Raw genomic sequence first — 27915 nt, 5'->3', positions numbered from 1 at the left:
TGCATGCCCAATTTTAGACAAGACAATGGTTATTAGCAAGTTTCAGGGTAAAAAAATGGATAATGTATGGGTGACTTGTAGGTAGAATCAAAATGGAGAAGACTGAGAGGAAGCAAAGGGATTGGTGGCCTTGAATGGATTGTGTCTTTTTGTGTCCACTTAGTATTCTGAATACTGCTCTGATTAATTTCTGCTATGCCAAGCACCAGGGCGTAGTAGGTAGACAGTTTGCTTAACTTTTCATTGCATGTTCCCATGTGGCTAACATGAATCCAAACCATGTGGGCCCATGACAATATTTATCCAGTTTTTCATTGTGATGGTTGATGCATTATAGGGCCATAATGCTTATGGAAAGCTTATTGAGGGGAAACATGCTATTGTTTTCAAATAGATTCTGTATAAATATGGGTTTGAGTGGGACTTGTGAGTTAGTATCTTGGTGGCTTTTCTGGGAAATTAAATGTTTCTGGCAGGTTTTATTATCACTGAAATGAAGATTATGATACGTCAGGGCTTGGTGCTGGCTAAAAGCCAGTGCAGCATCTACCAAAGAAAATCATTCTTTCTGCTCTGCTATGGTTGAGCATAGGAGGAGGAGGAAAGAGGAATTAAAAAGCTTGTGGGGTGAGATAAGGAATTGGAGAAAAACACTTTAAAAGGTATGAAGGAAATTTTATTTACACAATCAAAAAGATGATAATGAGAATTAAGAGTACTTAATTCTTTCGAGTCCTTTTACCTACCCCGCCCCCCCAAACCATCCCCTGCCTTTTTTTATTTCTCACTGAGCGCATAGGAAGACAAAAGTATGGGGGTTTTGGTGAGTGTGTGGCTTGTAAAACTTCTGTTTCAGTTCACTTAGGGAGAGGAGTCTCTTGCTATGCCATGGGGTCCTTTCTATGGGAGGAAATTTTCTGTGAACTTTTTAATGTGGTGTGAATTTTTACAGGTTGCAGTCACACCTGAAACGTGCTTTGACATGTGTCAATGGGCAGAGTGGTCTTCTCACAACTGCCTTTTGCCCCTGGGCCATTAGTTCATGGGCTACAATTTTTAAGGATGAGCTGTTGTAGTATCAAAGCAAGTGTCCTCTTCCTCTGTCTCTGAAAGCAAGGGTTGTTCTACCTCTCTGTCTCTGCTCAGGCCTCTCACAGATCACAGCTTCTCAGCATGTCCACATTCTAGCCCTGAGCGCTTCTTTTTCATGGGATTCGGGAGCATTGTCCATCCTTCTAGCTACTTCGTTAATTACAGAGAAAGAATTTGTAGTATTCTAATCTTCACCACAGCTTGTAGAAGAATTTCAGCTCTGAGGCCTGGGGCTCTTCTTGTCCCCATCCCTTCTTTGCACCGGCTTTAGTGTCACTGTTGTGGTCCCCAGATGTCTTCACCCTTCCTTTTTTTTGGATTTGGGAGAGAGTTGGTGTTTGTAGGTTCGTGTGTTCTCAAGTGCTATCAGTCGAGAAGATTTTGCAGAGTTCTGCAGTGTTGAAAGGCGGATCCCGTCCGGGCTGTGCGCGAGAGAATTGCTCGCTGTGAGGGCGAGGTCGCCGCCGGCTCCATTTCGCGCCTTCTCTTCGCGTGGGCGGCGCGAAGGAAAAGCCGCCGCCGCCCTGGCCCGTCTGTCTGCAGCACGGCCGCCCAGGAGCGGCCAAGGGAACCGAGTTCCTTGCGAGCCCTGCCAAGACAGCAGCGCCCTGGTCGCCAATTCCAGCCGCGTGTTCCCGGCCACGTGGCCGCTGCCGGCGCTGGTGTCGGCCGCGTGGTTCCTCGCCGTGCCGGACGGGCCCGCAGCGCGGCCCTGCAGGCTCCACCAGGAAAGGAAAGGGAGCGGCGCCACTCCTCGGGGAGCGCAGAGATAGAGGGCTTCTCGCGGTGTTTCTGCTGCTTAAATACATTGGCATAGAGGCGTTACCAGCTTCTCTAACTGGCTTAGCGGCGTGCCTCTTCTCAGAGCCAGCCGGCAATTAGTTTTGCCAGGCCCAGGAGAAGTTTTCAGCAGCTCTTCCCAGAAAATCACTTCCATGACTGGCCTTCTTCCTCTTCCCCTAAAATGAAGCCCTATAAGAACTACCACGTTCATGAATTGCCGTCTCAGTTTTTATAACTTCCTGGAGAGATCGGGGAACTACCACTTGTGCACCAAAGGTTTTTACAGACTGGCAGGCTTGCATGTCATACACATTATCCAATGGGAGAGGAAGGAAGCATTCAAGAGTACTGTAATAGACAGCTTTGCATTGGTAAAGGATTGGTTGTGCTTTTGGGTTAGTGATCTCTGTTCAAAAAGGAAGGAGTATGGATCTCGGTCCCGTAGAGCCTTAGTTATGGCCCTGACTAACCTCAGATACCATGGAGTCTGCATTCATCGACTAAAATCTAGAAGCTAAAATCTTTTGCCTCTTTTCTCCTCTTGCTTGAATATGGGGCTGTAATGCTCTTTGGATTTTAGCTCAGTCTTGTTGGACTCAGCATGTGCTGCTCTTTTTTGTCTTGCCTGACTTCTCAGCTTGAATTGCCATATTCTCCTGGTTTGTTTCCCTTTAAATTTTTACTTCAGCAAATGTGGTGGCAGACAGTTCAGATTTGCTAATGTTTTGTTATTCTGTAATATGTCGTTCCTAAATGTTTGTTAGAGTGATATTCAGTATAGATGGTATTATGGTAAGTGGTAATATTTTTACTTTTTGTTTTTTTCTAGGACCTAAACGATGGGACCGTATGTCAAGGAAAGACGCTAAAACCTGGAAGAAAGCATTTACGGTATTTAATAGTACAGTCCTACCATGCAGCCAAAATGCAGCAGTATTTCTTTGTGGATGGGTAGATAGATAGATAGGATTACCTTCTAATCTTGCCATGCTATAGAATATTTTCAGAGGTATTGAGGAGGTCATCATCTGCTTGACAATCGAGTTTTAGGATAGTTTAGGTGTTTCCGATGCATCTGGCTAAATAGATGACTATTTATCAGTGGTTAGCACCACTTGTAAACCTGGAGAAATTCTTTCTTTCAATTGCTGTCTGTTGGGACTGGGTATTTTTGGAACTCCTCAGAATGCATTCCGTGCAGTTAATGCATTGAATCAATTTATCTTTGTTCTTTGATTCAGCAGGGGTTTCTGGTTTCATCTTTGGTTTCTGTATTTTTTCCCCTGTGAAATAATGCCAATTAATTAAAGAATCTTTGCAGTCTCACCGGTCAGTGTGTCAGGTAAACCCATGGCCTGTATGGCGTGCCTTGGCAGTAACACAGCAGCTTTCTGTTCTGAGCCCCACCCAGTGAGGGCATGATGAGGAATGCAGTTCAGTCTGAGGCAGCATGAGTGGATTAATGGAGACCAAGAGGAGGCTGTATTTAGGGTTCCCTTTGCACTCCTGGTAATGCCTTGTGCACAGTCCCCTAAGCATTGGCGCCCAGGTTTCCCAGCCAAATCCATAAAAGACTGTGAGGGAAATTCTGTGTCTTAGCCTCTTCTGTGGGCGCAGGTATGTTCTTGCAGTGACTTTAGGGGCAGCAGGAAGGGAAGAAGTGAATGATCAGGTAAGTTTTACGAGATACTTTTGGCTTTTCTGGTTAGGCCAGGGGAACCTGAGAAAATGGAGTGGATTTGTAGTTGTGGGCTATAGCAAAGTAAATAAATACAATGGATAAAATTACTTTGCTATTCTTTGATTATTCTGACTTTTTTTTCTATTGCAGCGTATTAGTCAAAAGCCAAGGAGAACAGGTAGTGTTTCTTTTCAAAAAAAATCAATTGCAAAATGTTTTAATATTTTATGTCATTCATCTCAAGAAGTTTTATTTGGAGCACAAGAGGACAAAGCGCTGCCTAGCACCAGTCTTCCTCCACAGCACTGCCAAAAACCTTGTCCATACAGTGGTCAGATACAGGCTTTGAATCAGCCTAAAAAATGCCAATGTAGAGATGGAAAGTAAGGGTCTGGTACAAAAAGTTTCAGATGGTCCTGACCTTTACTTCTTGTTCCATTTGGCTAATGAGGCAAAGTCATTCAAAAATGTGGCTATAGTCTCTGATAAAACATGGAAAGAAAGTTAGATTTTTTTTCAAAGATACTGTATTTAAAGTTACTTAGAATAAATATTTTGCTAATCTTTACAAATCTACTTCATGGTCTGAATATCCTAGAAGCTCTTACAGAAAGGAGTTTGCATGGTTGTCTTAAATGCTAGAAAGTCTTGATCTTTTTAATTTTAAATGTAGTGTACTCCATTTCAGATGACCTAGAAAGGCAGAAAAATGGGTAATATGTGTTTTTGCAGCTTCTGATGTTACTTGAGAAAAGTATTACTTTATTTCAAGTCATCCTAGGAAAGAAATTTCTGACTAAATATTAAAGTTGGATGAGCAACTTTCTTATGAACAACGTAAGCTTGAGTAGATTTGTATTTTCCGTTGTACATTTATATATTCCATAAAAAATAGAACATTGCAGATTTTTTCCAGCTTAAGAAAACCATACATTGCTCTGGCTTTGTTTAATTGAAACACAAAGACACATGAAAACATAGGAGCTTTCTGGTTTTGGTTGCTGTTAGCCTTAAAAGAACCCAAAAATCAAAGCAGCCCATACACCTTAAACCCCCAGCTAAAAAAAACAGATATGTCTGACTATGGATGTAATGCTAATGTACAGATTTTATTTACTCACTTACTCTTAAGTAGACCTAAGTGTTTTAAATTAGGATACATAAAGGTTTGTGCTATGAAGTCTGAACATTAAACAAATACCTATCAATGGACCCCTCCCCTTAGAATATACCTCGTGTTGTTTTTTTCCAACTCACAATTCTGCATTTTGCTAGGTTTAAGTTTTCCTGTTTGGGTGGCATGTCCAGCACCTTCATCAAGCTTTACTGATTCAAATGTGACAGTCCTTTGAGTGGTGGACTTTTTTTTTTTTTTTTTCCATCTATGGCAGCTCTCAGTTAAGGAAGAGCAGGTAGAATAAATTCCAGCCTCCCAGAGAAGTGATATTTTGGTCATATATCAGCTACATAAATTGCCTTTTTTTCCTTGAGAGTTTTTTGGGAACAAAATGGGCTTTGTGGTGCTTCTTAGACCTTGCTCAGTAAGGGAATTCAACTGGACACCACTTTATTCTTCTAATGCCATCTGTTCCCAATCCAGATGTGTTTGGAAGAGGCACTCTGGCTTCTAAAAGAATATGTTGTTGAGGAGGTGTTACAGTAGTGTTTTGCAAAAATCATGAAGATTAATTTCCAGAGAAGGTTACAACCTTAAGCCAGAGCCTTCTAGTTACGTGCTTGTTGGATTTGATGAGAGAGTGGTTTTATAGCCACTGGTTGGAAAATTGTGCTTTGGATAATTATCAGTGGTCTGCATCCAAACTTGGGGGAAACATGGCAGTTTGTATACAGGACTTGTCCTGTGCACATTATTGGTTGTATACTTTATTTAATTAATTAACAGAAGAAGGAGTTAATTAACTCTCAGATGATAGCAGGTAGGGTTGACCACTGTGAAAAGTGTCTGACAAATTAGGGCTAGAAGTGAAATTTCTTCAATTTCATGCAAAGAAGTTCAGAGTAATAGACTTACTTTGCAATAATCAAATGCTGAAGAGACAATTTTGAAAGCTGCTTGAGCCAACCAAGGATATTGCACTCTGCTGTAAAAGTAGCACACACCATGCTAGAAGATATGCACAAGTGCCTTGAACATGAAGCACACAAAAGAGGTTTTCTGCACTGTTCAATAGTGACAAAAAGTGTGCTGGAGTACTTTGGTTTGTGTTTCATTATAGTGTGATTGGCCAGAGGGATTTAGAAAAAGAAGCCAATTATTAGAGCCACTGGTGATAGGATGTAAATAGAGGGAAAAATAAAAGAAATTGAAAACAGAAATAGGAAGAGAGGGTGAGTGTTATGAAAGTAATGGAGTTTTTATTTTCCTCTCCCATTCATGCTACAAAATATCAGAGAAGCAGAGCCATGATCTTGAAGATGAGAACTCACCAGCACGCCAGGTATGGGTGCTGCATTGCATCTGTTGTGATGGAGTGTTGCAGGCCAGGCTGGGTGAGCCTTTGAGCAATCTGGCCATCACAGAGGGGGTTGGTTCTAGATGATTTTTAAGGTCCCTTCCAACCCCAGCTGTCCTGTGTTGGCCTCTTTGGGAAAATGTATTTGTGGAGTCAAAAGCTAAGAAATCATTTATGAGCAGGTGGTCCTGTGCCACGATATCTGTACTGGTTTTCAGCTGTTTAATTAGGGTTTTTTTGAAGGAGGAGAGAGAGCCATTGGATCTGGGCTCTTCACCATCAAGTGCCTTTTTAGTTAGGCAATATGTGGGTCTAACTTTTTAAATGACTATTTGTACAATCCATGTGGTCTAGAATAGCTTCTTTTGACTCAAAGTAAGTTTGTGTATAGACTTGTTAATAAAGATGGTGTGATTTGATCACAATTTGTGGAATACAGCTGCATTGGTTTTACTCCCACCGCCCCCCAAAAACTGAGCAAGTAGTGAAAGCAGAAAATTCTATGGGCTAATGAATACAGTTTAAGCTACCAGGTATTAAAATTCCTTTCATGTGCTTTTAAGGAATCTTCTGAGAACTCTGGTGCAGATGCATCTGATACAGGTGGGTTCTTTCATGTACTGCTTATCTACCCTTTATTGAACTTTGTTGAGAAAATGGAAGATAGTGAGGTTTTGACCTTGTATTCCCAAGTAATTATTGGATTGCATTAATTAGTGGGAGCTGCCTTTGACTTTTTAAAAATATTTATACCTGGTATTATTCAACAGTTTGATTCTAGAGCAAATGAAGACTTGGAGTATTTTTCTTAGATTCAGCTATGGCTGGGCAGTAGCCAGCAGTTAATGGCTGAAAGGGAAGTTGTACCAGAGTATGGTTAGCTTGGGGTTTCCCTATGCTGCTATTCAGTTAGCTTGCTCATCCACATAGCTGCCTCTAAGGCTGGCCATTTCTTCCCTGTTGAGGGAAATGTTTCCTACTGTCATTTGTGAGGATAGCTTCAAATAAGCATTTGAATGATGAAGTAATTTCTGCCAATTTAGAAAGCACGCCAATTTCTCGGCCTGCTCAATGAAAATTGGGAAAAAGACTTCAGAGACACCTGTAGCTTGGCTTCTGTAAGTTCCTTTGCATTTTGCACTCGTGGGATAAATGAGTGAAGCGCTTCAGACTCTGGTGTTTTCATAGCAGCATCCAATAAAATGATTATGAGTTTCTCCTCCTCCTCCTCTTACGAATGGTCTGCGAAGCGTCTGGTGAGGATTTCTGGAAACCGCTGTGAGTTCCAGCTATCTCCAAATCCTGTAAGATGTAGACTCTAGATTCTTCCCATGAAAAACTGAGTGCACTGTGGTGTTTTGGCTGTTGGAAGTTAGGGTGGGTGTTTTCAGGGCGCTTTTTTCTTGGTTGGGTTTTGGTGGCTTTTTGATGCATCAAAGCTTACCAATAGGGCTCACTAACTTAAGGGAAGAAATCAGTCCTTAGCTGTTTTGACTGAAGTTTTAGTTTTGGCAGGTGTTCTCCATTTTTAGTATTCATGTAGAATACTTCACACTAGTCAGGGAAGGCAGAGTTTCTTCCAGGTACTAAACACTATTTTTGTGTTGAAAGTGTGCAAAGCTTGTCTACAGCAGGTAAAAGTCAAGTGGAGCAGCTCTTACCTGGGCCAGCAAGTCTGTCCTTAATAGGGAAAGTTATTAGGATTACCATTTCTTGCTTTCTCAGGAAGTAGCTTGGCAGAGTAAATCTAACAATTTCTTGTATCTCTCAGGATGCTATCACAGAGGACTGAATTAATTTGGAGAAAGGGATAGAGAATGATAGTGTTTTGGATGCACCTCCTGTGAAATAGCTTTCTGTAATAAAGGTCATAGTTTTGAGAGAGGAAGGTGGAAGTTGTCTTTCTTCCTCTCTGTTCTGCCTTTGAGGTGCAAAGGTGTTAGTGAATTTCCCTTTTGGCCTTGAAGACCACTTTTGGATTCCCTGGAGAGAATACTTTTAGTTTTCCATTCTGTGCCATGGCCCACTGCTAATTACTGAAGATCCTGTGATTTGAAAGTATGATTGCCAGCACATTGAGGATATGCTAAAATTAGATTTTGGAGGACTCCCACGTAGAAGAATTTTCCACTTGTATACAAATCAACTCATGCTCTGATGCAAGCTATTTGTTAATAATTTAAAATGGATGTGATGGGGTCAACCATTCCGTGAGACAGGAGTTGTTCCCCTTATCCCAAGAAGCGCCCATTTCTGTAGCAGTGCAGTCTGTTCATGTGGATGAAGATTTAGGAAGCAATCTGACAGGTTTGTGCCCAGTTGTGCTGGAGGAAGAAGATTGTATGGCAGAAAGAGAAATAGCAATTTAAGAGTAGTATGACGAGGCAGTGATGTGGTAGTACCGTAACCAAGACTTCTTTCACTCACGATTGCCAGGGTTATTCCCCTCTCCTTTTTCCTTCCCTCTGGTGAGTGCAGGGCAGTTCAGAAAGCAGGGCTGAAAATGCAGTCATGTATTTGATGCTCATGGACGACTGATTTTGCTAATGATGAATTGGAAGGTCTGCCTACATCGAGGAAAACAATATTTTGTTGCATGTCATTGACCAAACCACCCACAGAATAGAATACCTAAAACTGAGTGACCAGAGTCTGTCTTGCTTTTTCATATTCTCAAGTCTTATTTCTCACTTTGTGAGTCCTGAGGTGGTCTTGGCAGCAGGAAGCTACTAAGGGGAAGCGTGAGAGAAAATCCAGTTGGCATATTTAGGAATGTAGTGGGGATGGTTGATTAATGATTAATGAATCTTAGAGAGCCACAAAAGAAAAAGCTTTAAAAATGTTTCACTCCCTGAAGTATTTAATATAAATCGTAAAGAACTGATGGCAAACAAAATTTCTTAACCCTTCTTTGCTCTGCTGCAGTCATTTATGGAGCCACAAACCATGCTTTCCAGTTGGAATTGGAATGGAAATGCAATGCAGTTTAAAGTTCTAGGGCAGAAAACTGTTTTCTAGAATGAAAACAGTGTAGCCAATAACTTGCACAATGTGTATTTAAAAACATTTCTGTTTTGAGTTCAGCTATATTTGAGTTAATATTTACCTTCAAATTGCAGGTGAAGAAGGTGGTGATGTAGCCTCCGTAGGAAGAAAATTTGAAGGAATTCATCTCAAGGTAAAACTTTTGGGTGTCCAATAGAATGTAGTGATTCAATAGAAGCTGTTAACTATTTGAGTTGTTTACACCTGCCTGATGAGCTGATGCAGTCAGCGGAAGACTTGATATTGTCTGCATTTTAATGCACATTTTTGGCAGGTGAGGGGTTCAATCAATAGTGTCACAGAGACCAATGACAAGTGATGTTATTGTCTTGCTAATACCAGTGGGCCAGAGAAAGGCCTACAGTGTACTGCATCAGCAGGCAGCCCTGAGCAAGGCTTTTCTAGCTAAGGAAAAAGAGAAACCAGATGGATCTTAAGGTGAGAGCGCTTATAAAAAGAATGGTCATTCAGCTGGGGGTCTAGCATAAGTAGGTTACATGGTTTGAAGGAAATGGTAAATGAGCAATAATGGCTGCCATAACAAAAGCAGGCTGGAATCTTCTGCCGTTGCTTCCCAAACTAGACCATGGTCAGCACTAGCCAGACTATTTACAGTGTTGAGGAAAAATACAACATGCACTTTGTGTTTGTGAAGCCATTTTAATCCTGGTGTTTGCTACTTCAATAGCGTTGCCAAAAATGGGATTTACTTTCCTCACTTGTCTAGCACTGTGCTGGTGTCCACTCTCTGACAACAGCTAATTGAATCTGCTTCAGAAAGTGACAGTTTGACTAATGAATTGCCTTTTATTACAAAATTCTCTGAGGTTCTACATTGAAGGTTGTTGCAGAATAGGCCTTAATTTGTATATGGCTTCCCACAGGATGTTGGGAATACAAGTAGAGATTTGCAGGTGTCATTGTCAGAGTTTTGTAGCCATTTTTCTTTCTTTCTTTCTCCTTTCTTTATTTGTCTGGGTTGTTTGTTGGTTTTTATCCGAGGATCTTTAAGGCAGTGTTTGCTGTTCCCTGAATATTCTTGTTCATTATCCCTTTTTATATATCTTCACAGATTGTTCCTTCTATGGAATTATAGGGGTTTTTTTTTTGCCGGGGGGCATGTGGGGAGGCAGATTTTTGCTTAAAATGTGTACATAAAAGTAACTTTATGCAGGTTGCATATATTCTGATCTGAAGAACACTAGTTTGCAGTAAATCAGAATAATCAGTTTGGAGTTGCCTGTGCTAATAAGTTTTATGTGTTTTAATAATTTTGTTTTCCTCTAAGAATCGGAATGTAGATGATGGACAAATCCTGAAGAAAAAAAGAGTTCCAGTGGATGTGATATTACAAGGTGATGAGAGAAATATTCCCAAATGGATAACGGTAAGATATTTCTCCTACTCTAAGTTATTGGCTAGTTAGAATAAAATAAAAGCTCTTTACCTGGGCAGCAGTTAAATGCATTCTGACACAACTTCTCTGTGCTTCTCCCATTGTTCTTTTGCTTGATGTCTGTGTAGATATTGTAGGATCTGGGGGTTTTGAGAGCTATGAAATGTAAGAAACAGAGCAAATGTTTTGAAATGTATTTTCCCTTTTTTTTTTACTTTTATATGTTATTCTTGGAGCCCTGATGTGCAGGTTGATCTTTGAGCTGTCAGTTTTCTTAAAAGTGTAAATCTGAGCTTTGTAGAGGCTCAAAGAAAAAGAATTAGCTTTGTGTTGATTTGGGGAGCAAGGAAGGTCAGAGGTGAAGTGTCAGGATAGAGCTTCTCTTTTCTGCTGGAGCTGCCAGAGGTGTGTAGATTACTCAAGTGTGTGTGTGTAGATATATATCCATGGATAAATTCTTATATTTGGGGTAGGGATTAGTACATGACATGTAATGTATAAGTTGAAAAAATGATGAATAGCTTTCTAAGAATAAAGTAGTAACTCCTAAAACTTCGTACTGAAGCCTTAGACTAGATGTTTTCCATTTTGTCTGAACTTGGCTGAGCCCTTAAAAGGCCATAACTGTACATGACCCAGAACAGCAAGAGGCAAGGAAGTCACAAGTAAGGTTTTGATGATATGTTTAGCATGCAAAAAGCTCAGAATGTTTAGATTGTTTTTTTCTTTTTATGTTTTTCAGATAACAACTCCAAGTTCGTCAAAAAGTCGTCATTCAACTTTGCCAGGGCAAGAACTGCGTGGTACAATTAAGTCTTTTGTCTTTTGGTCAAATTTATTTGTTTAAAAATGGTTTTATTGAAATTCATTAGGAGAAATATTTAATTTCTTCTAAACAAAGGCATTATTTATCCAGCCTAAAATTTCAATAGGCTGGATTTTAAGGGAAAGTCAGTCATGATTTTTCTCATGGCAAAATCTATTTTGAAAACAGAAAGCAAATACATTGTTTGTATAAATCCAACTTTTCTCATGCAGCCTCAGGAACTAATATGCATAGTTTTAAATTCAGCTACATTTAGCTCACTGTAGGCAGTGGTTTTTAGTTGTGCCTATTTTAACCTCAAGGAATGTAATACTGTGGCTTGGGGTCTGCTGGCAGTTGGTAGTCAAGGTGGTACCTTGTCAGTGAACTTTGGTCAGAAGCTTCTGAGTCTCGTTGCAATCCTATGAGTTTTAGTATAAATATTTTAGGCTTAACAACTACTGAAAGCAATATTTTCATCATGATTTAAGAAAATAAAGGCTGCACTTTTACCAGCCATGTACAAAGCTTTCAAGGAGCACAGCAAATAAGTAACAAAACCTTTTGGATAAGGCTTTTACTTCTGAAAAAGTTTCACAAAATTGCAAAGAAGTCTTCTTCTGCAGTGAATATCTGCATATTATGCTATTTGAATAATGCTGTTTTCCAACATGTAACTTCTTTCCCCTTTAGTATGTGAAGTCCATATGATTAGAAGTGTATTAGGTTGTTTTTTTTAATAATCAGTAACTTTATCTGAATCATATGCAGTTTATTTGAAGTTATACAATATATTATTGTAAGTACTTTAATAAGTTTGGATTTTTTGGTTTTGTTTTTTTTGACTCACTGTAGTTTTTTTGTTTGGCTTTTGATTTTTATGAAATAGGCAATCGAGCTGGTGTTTGCAGAAAGAAGCTAGAGTTTTCAAATGAATGTTCTTCATCCAAATATCCACAGTTACAACATTCTGCTGTTCCCCTTCCATCAAATACAGTAGCCTCACCCAGGCATCGACCTTGTCCAGAACTGAACATGACTTCATGTGATAGTATCCTTGGAGGATGCCAGTCTGCAGATGAGGGATGCTCCTTGAGCAGTACAGATCTTTCAGGCTTATATCCAGCAATGGTAGCAATATTTACAGAGCTTATGACAAAGCATTCTCAGAGAAAAGTGTTGAAGTACATGTTTGGACACTTAAGGTCCAAGAGACGGCATTCTAGAAGACCAAAGCTCAATGTTACTGTAGACAAAAAGAGAGAGTCCGGATCTTGTAAATGGAAACCAAAGAAGGCATTCCACAGCATGTGTAGCCGTAGAAGTGAAGACAACCAAAATCCAACTTTCGGAAATGAGAGCAGAGAATTCTGTTCTGACAGTTGTCCCGTTAGTAATTCATCTGCTCTGGTGTCTTATGCTTGTGCTGATACAAATGAAACCAAAATGCACTACTCTGACTCAAGTTTAGAACAACATTTGGCATCTGGAAAAAGTCAAGAAGTCTTCAAACATACTGCTTTTCCTGATGTTATGGATAGAATGGGAGAGACATTTCTAGTTGAAGATAAATTACAGACTATTGCCTCACCAAAGAATTCAGAATACATAGAAGGTGAAAAATTTACTTACAAACTTTTCTCAGAACCCAGTTTTATAACATCTGCTGCCAGTTCAGATTCAAGAGCGTTTCATCTTGTAAAAGAGAGTAAGACACAGAAAGCGGACTTTTGTGTTGGTACCTCGGAGTTGTGTTCATCTGCTTGCAGTTCCTATGGCAATAGAGACAATTCTATGTCTACCATAAATTTTTCTCCTGCAAGATCAACAAATACTATGTTCATATGGCCTCAAAAAATAACTTCTTCCCAGCACAAAGAGTCATTTTCCTCCTGGAAGCAGAATTCTTTAAAGAGGGACGAAGAAATAGATGCTGCATTTGACGAACTCTACTACAGAGTGATTTCTGGGGAATACTTCAAGCCTTTGACATTGACAAGACCTCTTTTAAACTCACAGAGCCATGAAGAGAAAGGAACATTAGTGAAGAGTAATCTAAGTGATTCTGAGAGGTCCCTTAAACAGCGTGATACAGAATTTGAGAAACTGTGTGGGAAGTCTGTTCCAAAATTTCCTGGGCTTCAGAGAGCTTCAAATTTCAGGAAATATGAAGAAATACAGATGCCTGAAACTGTAAATGCTCTTGTTAATTCTCCTGTTAGAACTTATTCTGCAATTTCCAGTGCTAAAAGAGCAGGAAATTTTCAAAACCATCCTCTTTGTTCACCAGGAAAGCGACTGAAATTTATACCGGAATATTGTTTTTCTTCAAGCAAATGTCAGGAGATTTCCCACAGTAAAGAGGGTAATCTTCAGAGAAGTGGCATGGATTTTTTGAGCACATACAACTGTAGCAAGCCCAGCTTTTTTGCTGATCGCAACTTTCATTGTCAGGTATTTAAGGAGCTTGGGGGAAAAAAAACCGTGCACCTTTAGGTACTTGGAGAAGGGCTTAAGAATGGATTAGAGCTGCAAGCTGTTTTAACTATGGGTAGCATACTTACAGTGCTTTTTGGTCAGTAGGGATCGTTTACAGCTCTGGGGGCTTGGGGATGTCAGATCTTCTGGATCCATGTGATGAAGCTCTCCATATTTAATAAATTTGAAATGGTATAAATGAAAGTTTTTACTCCATTTTAATAGACAATGTCACTGGAAAAAATGGTCTCAAATATTGACTTAGTTATGGAGTTATCCTTTTGAAATAATGACATTAATTTTATAGATGGACAAGGTAAAACAATCTTTATAGGGTTTCACAGGAATCATTAAACTTTTTGATTTAAATCAGACGCTTCTTTTCAATTCACAGTAATTTCTTCTGAGGCAAGCTGTGAAACAGTATATCTTTTAATGAATGTTATATGTTGCTGCTTTATTTTCAGGGCTCTGGACCTCATGATTCTTCACAACAAAGTTTTCTTGGTATCTCTGGCACTTCCCTGCAAGGTTAGTTTCAGACCCTTTATTAATTTATGCAAGAGTATTTTCTTAAGGAAATTTGCCCATTGAAGTACTTCCAACGTTTAAATAGGCTAATATTTAAACAACATTCTGTAATGTTCATGCTACTCAGCATTGTTCCTGCCCTTTTCATACCAGAATCTGGGACTGCAGGTGCACACTCTGGTTGGCCTGGAGCAATGGAGAATTGCAGCTCTCTCAGAAGTGTGATCAAGCATCACCCAAGGTAATAATAGCCTCTTTTTAAAAGAGATTTCAAAATGAATTCTTACTCCTCTACGCCTGCATTAAAGATATGGAGGTGACATGCATAATTTTGTAGAATGAAAATGAGTGTGGGAGAGCCCAAGCTAATCACAGCTGCAGACTTGAACACTGAGAGGCAAGTGTCTGTGGTCAAAACTAGCCGGACTCCAGCAAGGAGAGCTGCTGAGCACAAGACAGTAAGATGACCTGACTGAATACCTACTGTAATTCCTATCTGGTGTTCATTATAGAGGCATTTATTGTTTTAGATATGCTGCAGAATTGTTTTGATTGTGGCTCTGTGTTTAAGCTGACAAGTCCTCTCAGAGAGAAGTGCAGCATATTATTATTTAAAAGAACTTGCCAAAGCTGGCCTCTGTGCAGATGGGCATCATTAGCTGCATTTTGGTTCTGTGTGAACAAGTGGTGGCTCTGTTTGGAACATATCAGAGATCCTCTCCTCCTGCTATTATCGCTACTGGCAGTGTACTTAGATCTCTGGAAGCAGGACACTTTACAGTTCCCTGAATACTGGCCTAAAATGTCTGGTTTTCATAGAAAATAAGTAACTTTTAAAGGAGTATCAAGCTTCCGATCTCTTCAATTTTTAATTACAAACATTTTAACATTCCAAAAATTTTTAAATCATTAAAAGCTTTCTAAAAAATTCCTGATTTTATTTACCAAAACATTTTTTACATGCTTTTTTGCCATAAGTGTAATTTTTCACCAGACATTATGCTGGCTTCCCAAGCTCAGTCAAGAAATATTTTCACTATGCTTGAGATCATCATATGGCTGGTATCAGCATTAACTGACCATGTTTGAATTGGAAGGTCAAAGGAAGGCTGAAAGCATTTTTTAAATTACTTGTATGGAGAATTTACCCAGAAAGGAAGTTTAATGATGTAAAGAAATCAAGTTTCAGTTTAAGCAAAGATGGAATTTAAATTTAGAGGCTTACAAATACATACAATATTGATAAAGATTACATTTTGATTATTTAGTATATAATGAAAGATTGGAGACAAGCTGATGAGTATGCAAGGATGTTTCTGTGATGTTAAGTATGCCCACTTAACTGAGCAAATATCTTCTCAGTTCTTTGATTCCCTTTTGTTTTTCCTCACTACATTATCCTGTCTCCCCATACAAAACAGCCATTCCTGTTAGATTAGTTACTGTTTTAAATGAAATGGGTTTTCTTTATTTAATGCCTATAAGTAGAGGAATCAAGATTTCAGAGTTTTTTTCCAAGTCATCTGGAATAAAATCTATTTCTTTCTTCTTTAATTACACAAAGACATGTTTGTTGATTTGTAGCCAAAACAGACTGTGAGCTGGAAAGCTTCCTGAGGCCTGTAGTGTGGTATTTTTAGCTTTCTATGGTTCCCAGCAGTGAAGCTTTTTAATGGCTTCAGATCCCTGAGACATTCAATCCCTAAGCCATGTGGAAAAATGCTCTATTTTCTAATTAATGGTTGTGAAAAGAAAAAGAATAATGTTTTTCTATCTGGACCCAGATTGCCTTTATCTAGAAGATGATTATGAAAGAGATTTCTGAAAAGGAAATGTTCATAACTAATAACATAACATAAATGTTCATAACAGCTCTGTGTGAACGCTGTCCTACAGCTTTACTGCTATACTTAATTGTCAGATGTAAACAAAATTAGTTCAAAATAGGAGAGAAAATCTATGCAATTTCTTAAGTAATATGCAAGGTGTTCTCACTTATATCTTTACCTTTTATCTAGTTCTGAATACATTCCAAGATTACATCTCAAAGTTTAATAGATATACATAACTTAGATTGATCTAGTAGCACTACTGAGGGATTAAAATGACATAGCATGAAAAGCTTTCTCTCCATGTGAAAGCACATAGGAAAGCAGACAAGGAGCCCTGCTGCTCTTGACAGTCAAGATGTTCAGATACCTTGCATTGACAATTTGTTTCAATTTCATCCTATTCACTGGAGTTTCAGCAAATGTACAGTATTTTTGTGTAATTTACTCTGTCATCTAAACAAGGGTTTTGGTTTTTTTTTCCTTAGAGTATACAGGAAACTAAGCTACACTGATGGGAAAGACCAGTTGTAGGAATGCCTTGGATGACTCTCTGGTTAAAGCTCACCAAGAAGCATTAACGCACAGTTACAGTTAAAAAAGTTTTATATAGGTTGGGTTTTATTCAGTGTTGTTTCTTCCAAGAATCAAGGATGTATAATTATATGTAAGCAATACACAAATAGTTCTGATTTATACTTCATTGTAGTTCAAATCTTTGGGAAAAGGTTCGTCCCTTTTAACAGGGCACTTCGTACTCAATTGATGGCTAAGTTGGATTTTTATATTTGATGGTATTTGTAATAACAGTGTGATCTGTATTCTTTTTATTTGCTGATAAGCTTTGATTCTTACTGTATTAATAGTAAGGAATAACCTAAATGGCTGCCTATTCATTCTTTTTGAATGCATAAGTACAGACCCAAAAATCATTGCTATATACTATGACTTGAGTCTGCTATGCAATGTTAATGTTAAAATTTTCCAGAGTTCATTGTTCAATAAAATTTTATACAGTTTAATAGGTTTATATTTGACGGTATTTGTAACAACAGTGTGATCTGTATTCTTTTTATTTGCTGATAAGCTTTGATTATCACTGTATTAATAATAAGGAATGACCTAAATGGCTGCCTATTCATTCTTTTTGAATGCATAAGTACAGACCCAAAAGTCATTGCTATATACTATGACTTGAGTCTGCTATGCAATGTTAATGTTAAAATTTTCCAGAGTTCATTGTTCAATAAAATTTTATACTGTTTAATAGGTTTATATTTGACGGGATTTGTAACAACAGTGTGATCTGTATTCTTTTTATTTGCTGATAAGCTGTGATTCTTACTGTATTAATAATAAGGAATAACCTAAATGGCTGCCTATCCATTCTTTTTGAATGCATAAGTACAGACCCAAAAGTCATTGATATATACTATGACTTGAGTCTGCTATGCAATGTTAATGTTAAAATTTTCCAGAGTTCATTGTTCAGTAAAATTTTATACTGTTTAATAGGTTTATATATGACGGGATTTGTAACAACAGTGTGATCTGTATTCTTTTTATTTGCTGATAAGCTGTGATTCTTACTGTATTAATAATAAGGAATAACCTAAATGGCTGCCTATCCATTCTTTTTGAATGCATAAGTACAGACCCAAAAGTCATTGATATATACTATGACTTGAGTCTGCTATGCAATGTTAATGTTAAAATTTTCCAGAGTTCATTGTTCAATAAAATTTTATACTGTTTAATAGGTTTATATATGACGGGATTTGTAACAACAGTGTGATCTGTATTCTTTTTATTTGCTGATAAGCTGTGATTCTTACTGTATTAATAATAAGGAATAACCTAAATGGCTGCCTATCCATTCTTTTTGAATGCATAAGTACAGACCCAAAAGTCATTGCTATATACTATGACTTGAGTCTGCTATGCAGTGTTAATGTTAAAATTTTCCAGAGTTCATTGTTCAATAAAATTTTATACTGTTTAATAGGTTTGATAATTGCATTTGTGTTTTGACAAAATTGTACATGACACAGTGTCAAAGTTTTGACACTGGCACAAGGCCAAATGCCCCCATGAAAATACACTTTCTCTGGTGTCTTCTGTGAGATTTTGACCAGGAATAAACAAAGCAGGCTCCCACTTGAAAAAAAGAAAAATTTATTAACTAAACTACAAAAACAATTACTAAACTACACACAAAATAAAAGAAAACACAAGAAAATGAAAACCTCACAAAAACACTCTCCTCCTCCTCCCCACTAAATTCCCAATACAATACGTCTTCCAAAACCACCAGTTCTGGGTCCAGTACCACCCCTTTAGAATGCTCAACTTTCAGTTCCTCAAGAGGAGAGGGAGTCCTGTGTGTTGTGGTGGTCTTTTCTGTCTTTGTTCTGTGCTCTCACCACCGAACAAGAATCAGGGCTGCTTCCAGGGTTGTCTTTTTTAAGGATGCTTTGTCCAGTTCCAGAAAAGCACTGTATCTCACCTTGTCACCTTTGGGACATCTGTCCCCCCCATATTTTATATACCCCCTGGGGCCGAGGGGTACCCACGCTGAATCTTCTTTGGCTCTGGGACATTTCTCCCCCTGGACTCAGTCTCTGTATCTCACGGAAACATGGCTCAGTCCATGGCTACACGAAAGAGTCCAGCATAAAATGCCACTCCATTCTTCCAACATCTCTCACTCTCTCTCTCTCTGGTCCAGACCTTCATCACTTGTCTAGGAAGGGTTAATGTTCTGTGAAGTTTTCATTGTCCAAGAAGGGTTAAAAACTCCTCCAAGCGGCTGGACTCCTGGCTGCACCCCCCCCCCCCCCCCATCTCCTCAGCCGGGCTGCCTGCTGCCAGCACATGTTTACTAAATTTCAAGGTAACGGCCACAAACACAGGCTGCACTCTCTCTCTCTGTCTGTCTCCAAGGGGGGGGAACAGGCTGCACATTGCTTCCCAGCATTTCTTCTTCCTTCCACCCTTGTGGGGGCCATGCCTACCTCTCCTGGGCCGGGCCGCATGGCTTTTCCCCTCCCCCCGCCCAGCCAGCAACTGGGCCCGGGGAGAGACCCAACTCCTTCCTGCCGGAAACCCAAAGGGAAACTGCCAGGGGGAGAGCCCTGCTTTTACCCTGTGTTCTCAGAGGTGGATCCAATGCCCAGTGGTTGGGCCAGATGGCAATATTCAAATCTGAGCACTCATTGGCCCTATCTACAGCATCCCAGAAATCCTGTTTCTGGGTCAAACCATGACACACAGTATATATTCTAAATAAAAAACTGTTCTGAACAAATACCTGCCTTCAACATTTCATTTCACATATGTGAATTCTCAGGAGGAGTTTGTATATCTGCATGAGGAAATCCATGAGAATGAGGTATGAGGGTCCCACAGACTTTCACTGCTGTGTCCTTTCTTGGCAAGGGGATTGTGTTAGTGGTGTCAGATCAGGTACTTGCTGTTTTATCAGCACTGCCCCTAGCTTTCTGAGCTTCAGAGAAGGAATAAATTTGTTTTCTTTGGCTTTACTTTATTTCCAGACATACAGGAGGGTTTTATTTTAGCTCTTACAACCAGAATTTTGTTATCTTAAGTATTGTTCTTAGGACAAGAAGCCAGCTCTAGTGAAGTTTTCTCTGCAATACGAACTTCTGCACACACATTCCACCCTTCATAATTTGGATATTGCATGTCTTTCCATGACAGTAGCAAAATATTGTCTTCTAGAAATGCTCTTGGGGTTCTTTTTTCTTCCTTTTCCAGACATGGATTCACTGTAGGGAATATATTTTATGAGCTATCTTCCTCTTAGATTTGTTGAGGTAATTATTTCCCAGTATTTCTTGATACACTACTATTGAGAAATTGCATAATTAATTTATTGTTTTCTGTTCTAAAGTAATTTTGAAGTCAACTGGATTTGTGGTTTGGACCTGTTCTGAATCTAGGTATGACTTCTAAATAGCAACTTCAATGCAGCTCAGACAGGTAAGGGAAAGTAAGTTGGTTTGATTCAACATAGCAAAATTGTCTTTGTGAAGATTACTTTGAAATAATTTAAAGAGGTCATTCTTGGAAAACCTTTTAAGTGTTAGAAGATAAGATTCTACTAATGCCATGTTTTGGGTGCTAGTTTTAGAGTTCATCCTCCTACACCACGTGAGCCAGCAGACTCTTAGAAGTATGATACAAGCAGAAGTCTGTTGTTTCTCCTAACGATGCTAACTGCTGGACCAGGTATGTTTAGCCAGGTACATCTGCAGTGATATATCAAATCCTATAATTGCTGCTGGAATACATCTGCCTCAACTTATAAAGATGTCAATGGTGCTACCTGATATCTTGTGTTTTGAGTTCCATTCTTCTAACCTTCCAAACAGTATTGCTTTTTCCACCATATTTCCTCTTTTTTACTCATTCTTCACTGTTCCATTGAACTGGTACTTGAATGCTAAGCTTACCGTTAATAAAAAAAAGCTTTACACTGCTTCTCTTTGCTATAAATTTTTTTTTAAGGAACAGTGGAAAAACAGAAAAGGTTACTGAGACAGTGTAAACCTAGAACCTAGCCCCTGTTCTTATGTTTTAATTGGTTGTAACTTGCTCTATATGTAAAGAATTTAACTGGTTCACAGTAAATTTTGGAGAGAACCCCAAAGGGGCTCCTCTAGGAAAGCAGATTCAATCAGCCCCTCCCCCAAACCAGTCCGGGAGAAAATACCTCCTTGGAGAAAAGTGGAAAAAACTGTTTACTAAACAATAAAACCTGAACAATATTAATCAATAAACCCCCTTGCTGCTCCAAAAGAGATGACAAACTCAGAAAGTCCCCTCCCCAGGCAGCAGCTCAGCTCACTCAGTCTCTGATCAGTCCCTCAGTGCTGGAAATGTCGCAGGCCAGGCCCGGCCCGGTGGGCCACAGGTGCAGCTGCTGGTGCTCTCCTGGGTGTTCAGTCCAGAGCAGGTTTGAACAGCTCCAAAGAAAAGGGAAAAAGGAAAAGCCCACAGTCCAGGGAACTTCTCTGCCTCAGCTAGCTAAACTAACTAAAGGCAAAGATCTCTGTCCCACTGTCTGTCCACCTGCAGACAACACAGTCCAGGAGCAGGAATGTGGAGGAGTGAGTTCAGGGTCTGAAAGCAAACTGCGCGCTCCTTCTCTGCCCCCTTCACTCTCTGGAACACATCTTAAAGGTGCAAAACTTATTATTCAGCATAAACAGAACAAGATGATTGGAGATAAAAGCATCATATAGTCAACCTAGGACATTCCACCCCTTATCGTCCGCTTACTACTAAAAACTAATATATATTCTAACTCTACAAACACATACATCCAATATACAGCTATTTAGACAACGGTAGTAAAGGAAAAAAAAAAAAAAACTTACACATACATCTCACCCAACAACCAGATCTTCCTTAGGTACACATCGTGTTCTTCCATCTTTTTGCGTTATCCACCATGTGCAACCTGGTCCCTGAGCAAAAACAACCCCACAAATGGGTTTGTCTGTATTCAAGGCAGAATTAATCCAAACTGTCTTCCCTAACAAACCTCTGACATGTACCACTGAGACTTTGTCTCTATCTACTCTCTGCAAAGGCTCAGATTGGGCAGGGCCCACTCAGTTAGTAGAGCCTCGGGTGTTAACTAACCATGTGGCTCTTGCCAGATGCTGCTCCCAGTTTTTGAAAGATCCCCCACCTAATGCTTTCAAGATGGTTTTTAGCAGTCCATTGTACCTCTCCACTTTGCCTGCAGCTGGTGCGTGGTAGGAGATATGGTACACCCACTCAATGCCATGTTCCCTAGCCCAAGTGTTGATAAGGCTGTTCTTGAAATGGGTCTCAGTCCTCTCAGGGGTACCATGTGTCCACAGGACTTGGTTTTCAAGGCCCAGGATGGTGTTACGGGCCGTGGCATGAGACACAGGGTAGGTTTCCAACCATCCAGTGGTGGCTTCCACCATGGTCAGCATGTAGCGTTTGCCCTGGCGTATCTGGGGCGGTGTGATGGAGTCAATCTGCCAGGCCTCCCCATACTTGTACTTGGACCACCGCCCACCGTACCACAGGGGCTTCACTCGCTTGGCCTGCTTGATGGCAGCACACGTTTCACAGTCATGGATAACCTGAGAAATACTGTCCATGGTTAGATCCACCCCTCGGTCTCATGCCCACTTATAGGTGCCATCCCTGCCCTGATGGCCTGAGGCATCATGGGCCCATCGAGCTAGGGATATCTCTCCCTTGTGTTCCTAATCTAGGTCTATCTTGGACACCCCTATCTTTGCAGCTTGGTCTACCTCATTATTTCAGTGTTCCTCATTAGCTCTACTCTTGGGGACATGAGCATCTACATGGCAGACCTTCACAGGTACCCTCCCTACCCTGGTAGCAATATCTTTCCACTCATCAGCAGCCAAGTTTGGTTTTCCTCTACGCTGCCAGTTAGACTCTTTCCACCTCTCCAGCCATCCCCACAGAGCATTGGCTACCATCCAAGAATCAATATAAAGGTAAAGCTTTGGCCACTTCTCTCTCTCAGCAATGTCCAGGGCTGAGAGAGAGAAGTTGAACGGCTTTGAGTTCAGCAAGTTGGCTTGATCCACCTTTTCCTTCAGTGGTCTCTGCAACCTGTCATGTGGGGCTCCATATGGCTGCTTTCCACTTTTGTTTCATTCTCACAATGTGGCAAGAACCATCAGTAAAAAGAGCGTAGCGTGTGTCTTCTGCTGGCAGTTAGTTGTATGGTGGAGCTTCTTCAGCACGTGTCACTTCTTGTTCCTCTTCATCAGTGAGACCAAAATTTTCACCTTCGGGCCAGTTTTAATTGTTTCCAGAATCCCAGGGTGATTCAGGTGTCCAATATGGGCACGCCATGTGATTAGAGCAATCCACTTGCTCCATTTGCTCCATGTAGCACTGGTGGCATGGTGAGTGGAAGGAACCTTGCCTTTGAACATCCACCCCAGCACTGGTAGTCAGGGTGCCAGGAGGTGTTGTGCTTCTGTTATGAATATGAACGAGGCCAAACTTTCTCCAGAGAAAGAGGTTCTCGTTTATCAAAATAGCTACAAGGAATGGAGTACCCAGGATAGGCCCAGGCACCCACACCACGAGCCAAAAACAAAACAGTGCACTAACCCCAAGTGCACTGGGTTCTCCCCAGAAAAAACAAGTATCCAAAAAGAAGAACTCTGACCCAACCAAACTCCTCCCCATTTATAGCCCCTTTTGAGTCCAGGATTGGTCCATTTTGAGTCCAGGATCTGCATGACAATTGGTCCATTTCCAGGCTTCTCATTAGTCTTTAACGCCATTCATTCTGGACCAATCATTTCTGCAGGGCTTCGAATGATTGATTGGTCAGATCTTCCATCCAACCCATCTTCGACCTCGCCTTGCCCCGCCAGACCACTGTTCCACCAAACCCCGGACCCTTCTCTTAGCACATTCTAATAAGCCCCCCCCTTTTAGCATAATACAATTAATATAACATAATTAATACAATATAATTGAACTATACCCTTATTAAACTTAACTTTTACCTATAACACTTCAGTGCCTATTACCTGTGAGCTGGCTTGGATTCCTTCATAGGCTGCTAAAATTTCCTTCTCTGTTGGAGTGTAGTTGGCTTCAGACCCTCTGTACCTTCGACTCCAAAATCCCAGTGGTTGACCCTGAATCTCCCCAGGCACCTTCTGCCAAAGGCTCCAGGACAAGCCACTGTTCCCAGCTGCAGAGTAGAGCACGTTCTTCACCTCTGGTCCTGTCCTGACTGGGCCGAGGGCTACTGCATGAGCAATCTCCTGCTTGATCTGTGCAAAGGCTTGTTGCTGATCAGGGCCCCAGTGGAACTCATTCTTCTTACAGGTGACCAGGTAAAGAGGGCTCACAATCTGACTGTACTCAGGAATATGCATCCTCCAAAAAACCTATGGCACCTAGGAAAGCTTGTGTTTCCTTCTTGCTGGATGGTGGAGACATTGCTGTGATCTTGTTGATGACATCGGTGGGAATCTGACGCCGTCCATCTTGCCACTTCACTCCCAGAAACTGGATCTCTTGAGCAGGTCCCTTGACTTTGCTCTTCTTGATGGGAAAGCCGGTTTTCAGGAGAATCTGGATGATCCTCTCTCCTTTGTCTAACACTTCTGCTGCCATCTTCCCACACACAATGATGTCATCAATATATTGCAGATAATCTGGAGCCTCACCCTTTTCCAGTGCAGCCTGGATCAGTCCATGGCAGATGGTGGGGCTGTGCTCCACCCCTGGGGCAGTCGGTTCCAGGTGTACTGCACTCCCCTCCAGGTGAAAGCCAACTGAGGCCTGCATTCTGCTGCCAGAGGAATGGAGAAAAACTCATTGGCAATGTCTATAGTGGCATACCACCTTGCTGCCTTGGACTCAAGCTCATACTGGAGTTCCAGCATGTCCAGCACAGCAGCGCTCAGCGGTGGAGTTACTTCATTCAAGCCACGATAGTCCACAGTCAATCTCCATTGTCCTTCAGATTTACACACAGGCCAAGTGGGGCTGTTGAAGGGTGAGTGGGTTTTGCTGACCACCCCTTGGCTCTCCATCTCATGGATCATTTTGTGGATGGGAATCACAGCATCTCGATTTGTTCGGTACTGTCGGCGGTGCACTGTTGAAGTGGCAGTCGGCACTCATTGCTCTTCCACCTTCAGAAGTCCTACTGCAGATGGGTTTTCTGACATTCCAGGCAAGATATTCAATTGCTTGACATCCTCTGTCTGTACAGCAGCTATTCCAAATGCCCATCTGAGTCCCTTTGGGTCTTTGAAATACTCACTTCGGAGGAAGTCTATGCCTAAAACGCATGGTGCCTCTGGGCCAGTCACAATAGAGTGTTTCTTCCACTCATTTCCATTCAGGCTCACATCAGCTTCCACCAAAGTGAAATCCTGTGATCCCACTGTCACACCATCAATAGAAACAGACTCTGTCCCCACGTGTCTCAGTGGGATTAATGTGCATTGTGCACCAGTGTCAACCAAAGCTTTATATTCTTGTGGTTCAGATGTGCCAGGCCAACGAATCCACACAGTCCAAAAAACACCGTTTTCCCTAGCCTCTACCTGGCTAGAGGCAGGGCCCCTCTAAGCCTGGTTATCCTTCTTTGCCTGGGCATATGCCTTGGAGGTTCCTTCCAGGGGATCGAAAATATTGTCATTATCATCATATGTGACAGTTCGTTACTGGCCACTGGAGCTGCTTCCCTTTTGGAACTTCCTCTCTGAGTCTTCAGTTCACGCACCCATTGTGCCAGAGCAGCAGTAGGTTTTCCATCCCATCTCCTTGTGTTTTCTCTGCAATCACGCAGGAACAACCACAGCTCAGCTCGTGGGGTGTACCTTCTCATCTGGGGAACGTCTCCATTGAGTACCAGAACCTCTGATCTGTACTGCCGAGATTTGGAGAAAGTCCTCTTTAATCTCCTCCCTCAATTTCTTGTGATTCTCCTCCATCTGGTCTAATTTCTGCAGACGTGTTTCCACTGCTGCGATTCTGGCATGTGTTGGGCCATGCACAGCATCTGCATATGCTCGAGCTTCTTTGCAATATCCAGCACAGTCTCCTCACCATCATCCCGCTTCATTATTCTAAAGCAGAAGTGTATTCTTGTGGCCCAAGTTGTACAAGTTTTCTCCACATCACAGATGTGCATGGTACCAAGTCTGGATTTACAGTGTTTATGTCATCTGAGAAGACAATCTCTGCCACTGCCATTTCCCTCAAGCGTTGAATCCCTTGTTCTATGGTCTTCCACTGGGTTTGCTGCATACAGAGATTTTCTGCACACAGGTACCTTTGTGCTACTCTTCCCAGGACCCATGCCCAGAGGCTGTGTGGATTAGCCCCCCTCATCATTACTTGGTTAATGACAGGATCCTGTGACAGGGATCCCAAATGCCTCGCTTCAGTACTGTCCAGAATGCCTGCAGCATCCCAGAGATGGACTAACCACCTAATTAGAGATCCATTGGGTCTTTGAGTGTAATCCTTTCTTAGGCCACGAAGGTCCTTCAGGGAATAAGACTCAATAGTGGCTTCTAATGCTGTGTCAGTTGGGATAACTTTGGCTTTTGTGTCAGTTGGTGTTGAAGATCCTTCCCCTGGATCATCATCATCGGTCACTGGCTGATTGGTTTTGCTTGTGTGCTTTTTTCCTGCAGCAACTGCCAGTGGCTTAGGCTCACTATCTGGTTTATCTGCTGGCTTCGAGCCTGGGGTGTTGGCTGAAGCCTGAGTGATTGCGGTAGCTGCTGCTTTATCTCCCTGCCCCCCTGTCCCTGTCTGCTGCCCTACAGTATCTAACAGAGTGCAATAAGCATAGGCCAGGGCCCAACTTATTGCAATGAGCCTTCTTTCTTTAGTCATCATGGCACTTTTCCCCACCTCAGCAGGGGTCTGGATTTGTTCACATGGAAAATCCCTGTTTACAGGATCAGAAAATTCCTTCAGGGTTTGGCCTATATTTTCCCATTCTCCACACCACTCAGGATTTTCCACACCTGTGTCTGCTTCTGAGTCAGGGGTCTCATTGGCTCCTCTGGACATCTCAGCCCTCATTCTAGAGAAGCTGCAGACCATATAGAGGAAGCTTACCAGATTAAATACCAGAAAGACGATCTCTTTAGCATTCAGGGGAAACTGAACATTCTCAAAAAGTGACATAACAAATTTGAAGGAGAAGATGGAAAGGAAAAGCTGGAAAGCCTCATTCCTGCTCTTCCTCTAACAAACTGGGTGAAATTACTAATAAATTCCCAAAACATACTACTGGAACTGGGATGCAGGGTAGGACAAAGAAACCATAAACCATAAATATCATAAACAGACTCCAGTATCTTTGTAAATGCCCTATAAATCATTATCACCAAGGCCAGCACAACAGCTATTCCAATCCGTGCCCCTCTACTGTAAAGATTACATGTTAGGTACAATAATCCTAGTGATCAGAAAGGTATTGAAACCTCAAAAAAACCCTTTCTAGACCAGAACCACATGAAGGCCTCCACCCCAAGAGACATTACGAATTCAAACAAAATGGCTACTGACTGCTTTAACTCACTACAGAGCAAGCACAACCAACATGCAATCGATAGAGTTTTTTTCCACTTTCTCAAGCCACGCATTGGGCGCCAATAGATGTATTTGTCCTGATTCAGGGCAAATTTTGGAGAGAACCTCAAAGGGCCCCATCTAGGAAAGCAGATTCAATCGGCCCCTCCCCGCAACCCATCCGTGAGAAAATACCTCCTTGGAGAAAAGTGGAAAAATCTGTTTATTAAACACTAAAACCTAAACAATATTAAACAATAAAACCTCTTGCTGCTCCAAAAGAGATGACAAACTCAGAAAGTCCCCTCCCCAGGCAGCAGCTCAGCTCACTCAGTCTCTGGTCAGTCCCTCAGTGCTGGAAATGTCGCAGGCCAGGCCCGGCCCGGTGGGCCACAGGTGCAGCTGCCGGTGCTCCCCTGGGTGTTCAGTCCAGAGCAGGTCTGAACAGCTCCAAAGAAAAGGGAAAAAGGAAAAGCCCACAGTCCAGGGAACTTCTTTGCCTCAGCTAGATAAACTAACTAAAAGCAAAGAAGAGCTCTGTCCCACTGTCTGTCCATCCGCAGACAACACGGTCCAGGAGCAGGAATGTGGAGGAGTGAGTTCAGGGTCTGAAAGCAAACTGCGCGCTCCTTCTCTGCCCCCTTCACTCTCTGGAACACATCTTAAAGGTGCAAAACTTATTATTCAGC

At 41.2% G+C, this 27915-nt stretch overlaps 1 protein-coding gene across 1 annotated transcript in view; it reads left to right on the top strand.

Annotated features, from left to right (window-relative positions):
- The window catches only part of LOC131572480 (uncharacterized), a 42492-nt gene extending 24375 nt beyond the window's left edge, over nucleotides 1-18117 (top strand). Inside the window, exons 17-27 of the mRNA XM_058825682.1 lie at nucleotides 2705-2766; nucleotides 3707-3734; nucleotides 5969-6015; nucleotides 6594-6633; nucleotides 9150-9208; nucleotides 10364-10462; nucleotides 11214-11274; nucleotides 12166-13730; nucleotides 14222-14285; nucleotides 14439-14526; nucleotides 16603-18117. Coding sequence (XP_058681665.1) covers nucleotides 2705-2766; nucleotides 3707-3734; nucleotides 5969-6015; nucleotides 6594-6633; nucleotides 9150-9208; nucleotides 10364-10462; nucleotides 11214-11274; nucleotides 12166-13730; nucleotides 14222-14285; nucleotides 14439-14526; nucleotides 16603-16648 — 2159 coding nt within the window. The 3' untranslated portion in view covers nucleotides 16649-18117. The remainder of the gene's footprint in view (nucleotides 1-2704; nucleotides 2767-3706; nucleotides 3735-5968; nucleotides 6016-6593; nucleotides 6634-9149; nucleotides 9209-10363; nucleotides 10463-11213; nucleotides 11275-12165; nucleotides 13731-14221; nucleotides 14286-14438; nucleotides 14527-16602) is intronic.
- The last annotated feature ends 9798 nt before the right edge of the window (nucleotides 18118-27915 follow it).

This window comes from Ammospiza caudacuta, chromosome 2, assembly GCF_027887145.1.
Source record: "Ammospiza caudacuta isolate bAmmCau1 chromosome 2, bAmmCau1.pri, whole genome shotgun sequence".
In the NCBI taxonomy this organism is placed as follows: Eukaryota; Metazoa; Chordata; class Aves; order Passeriformes; family Passerellidae; genus Ammospiza; species Ammospiza caudacuta.
Note: the sequence above shows the minus strand (reverse complement) of the source record. Positions and strands in the feature narration are given on the sequence as shown.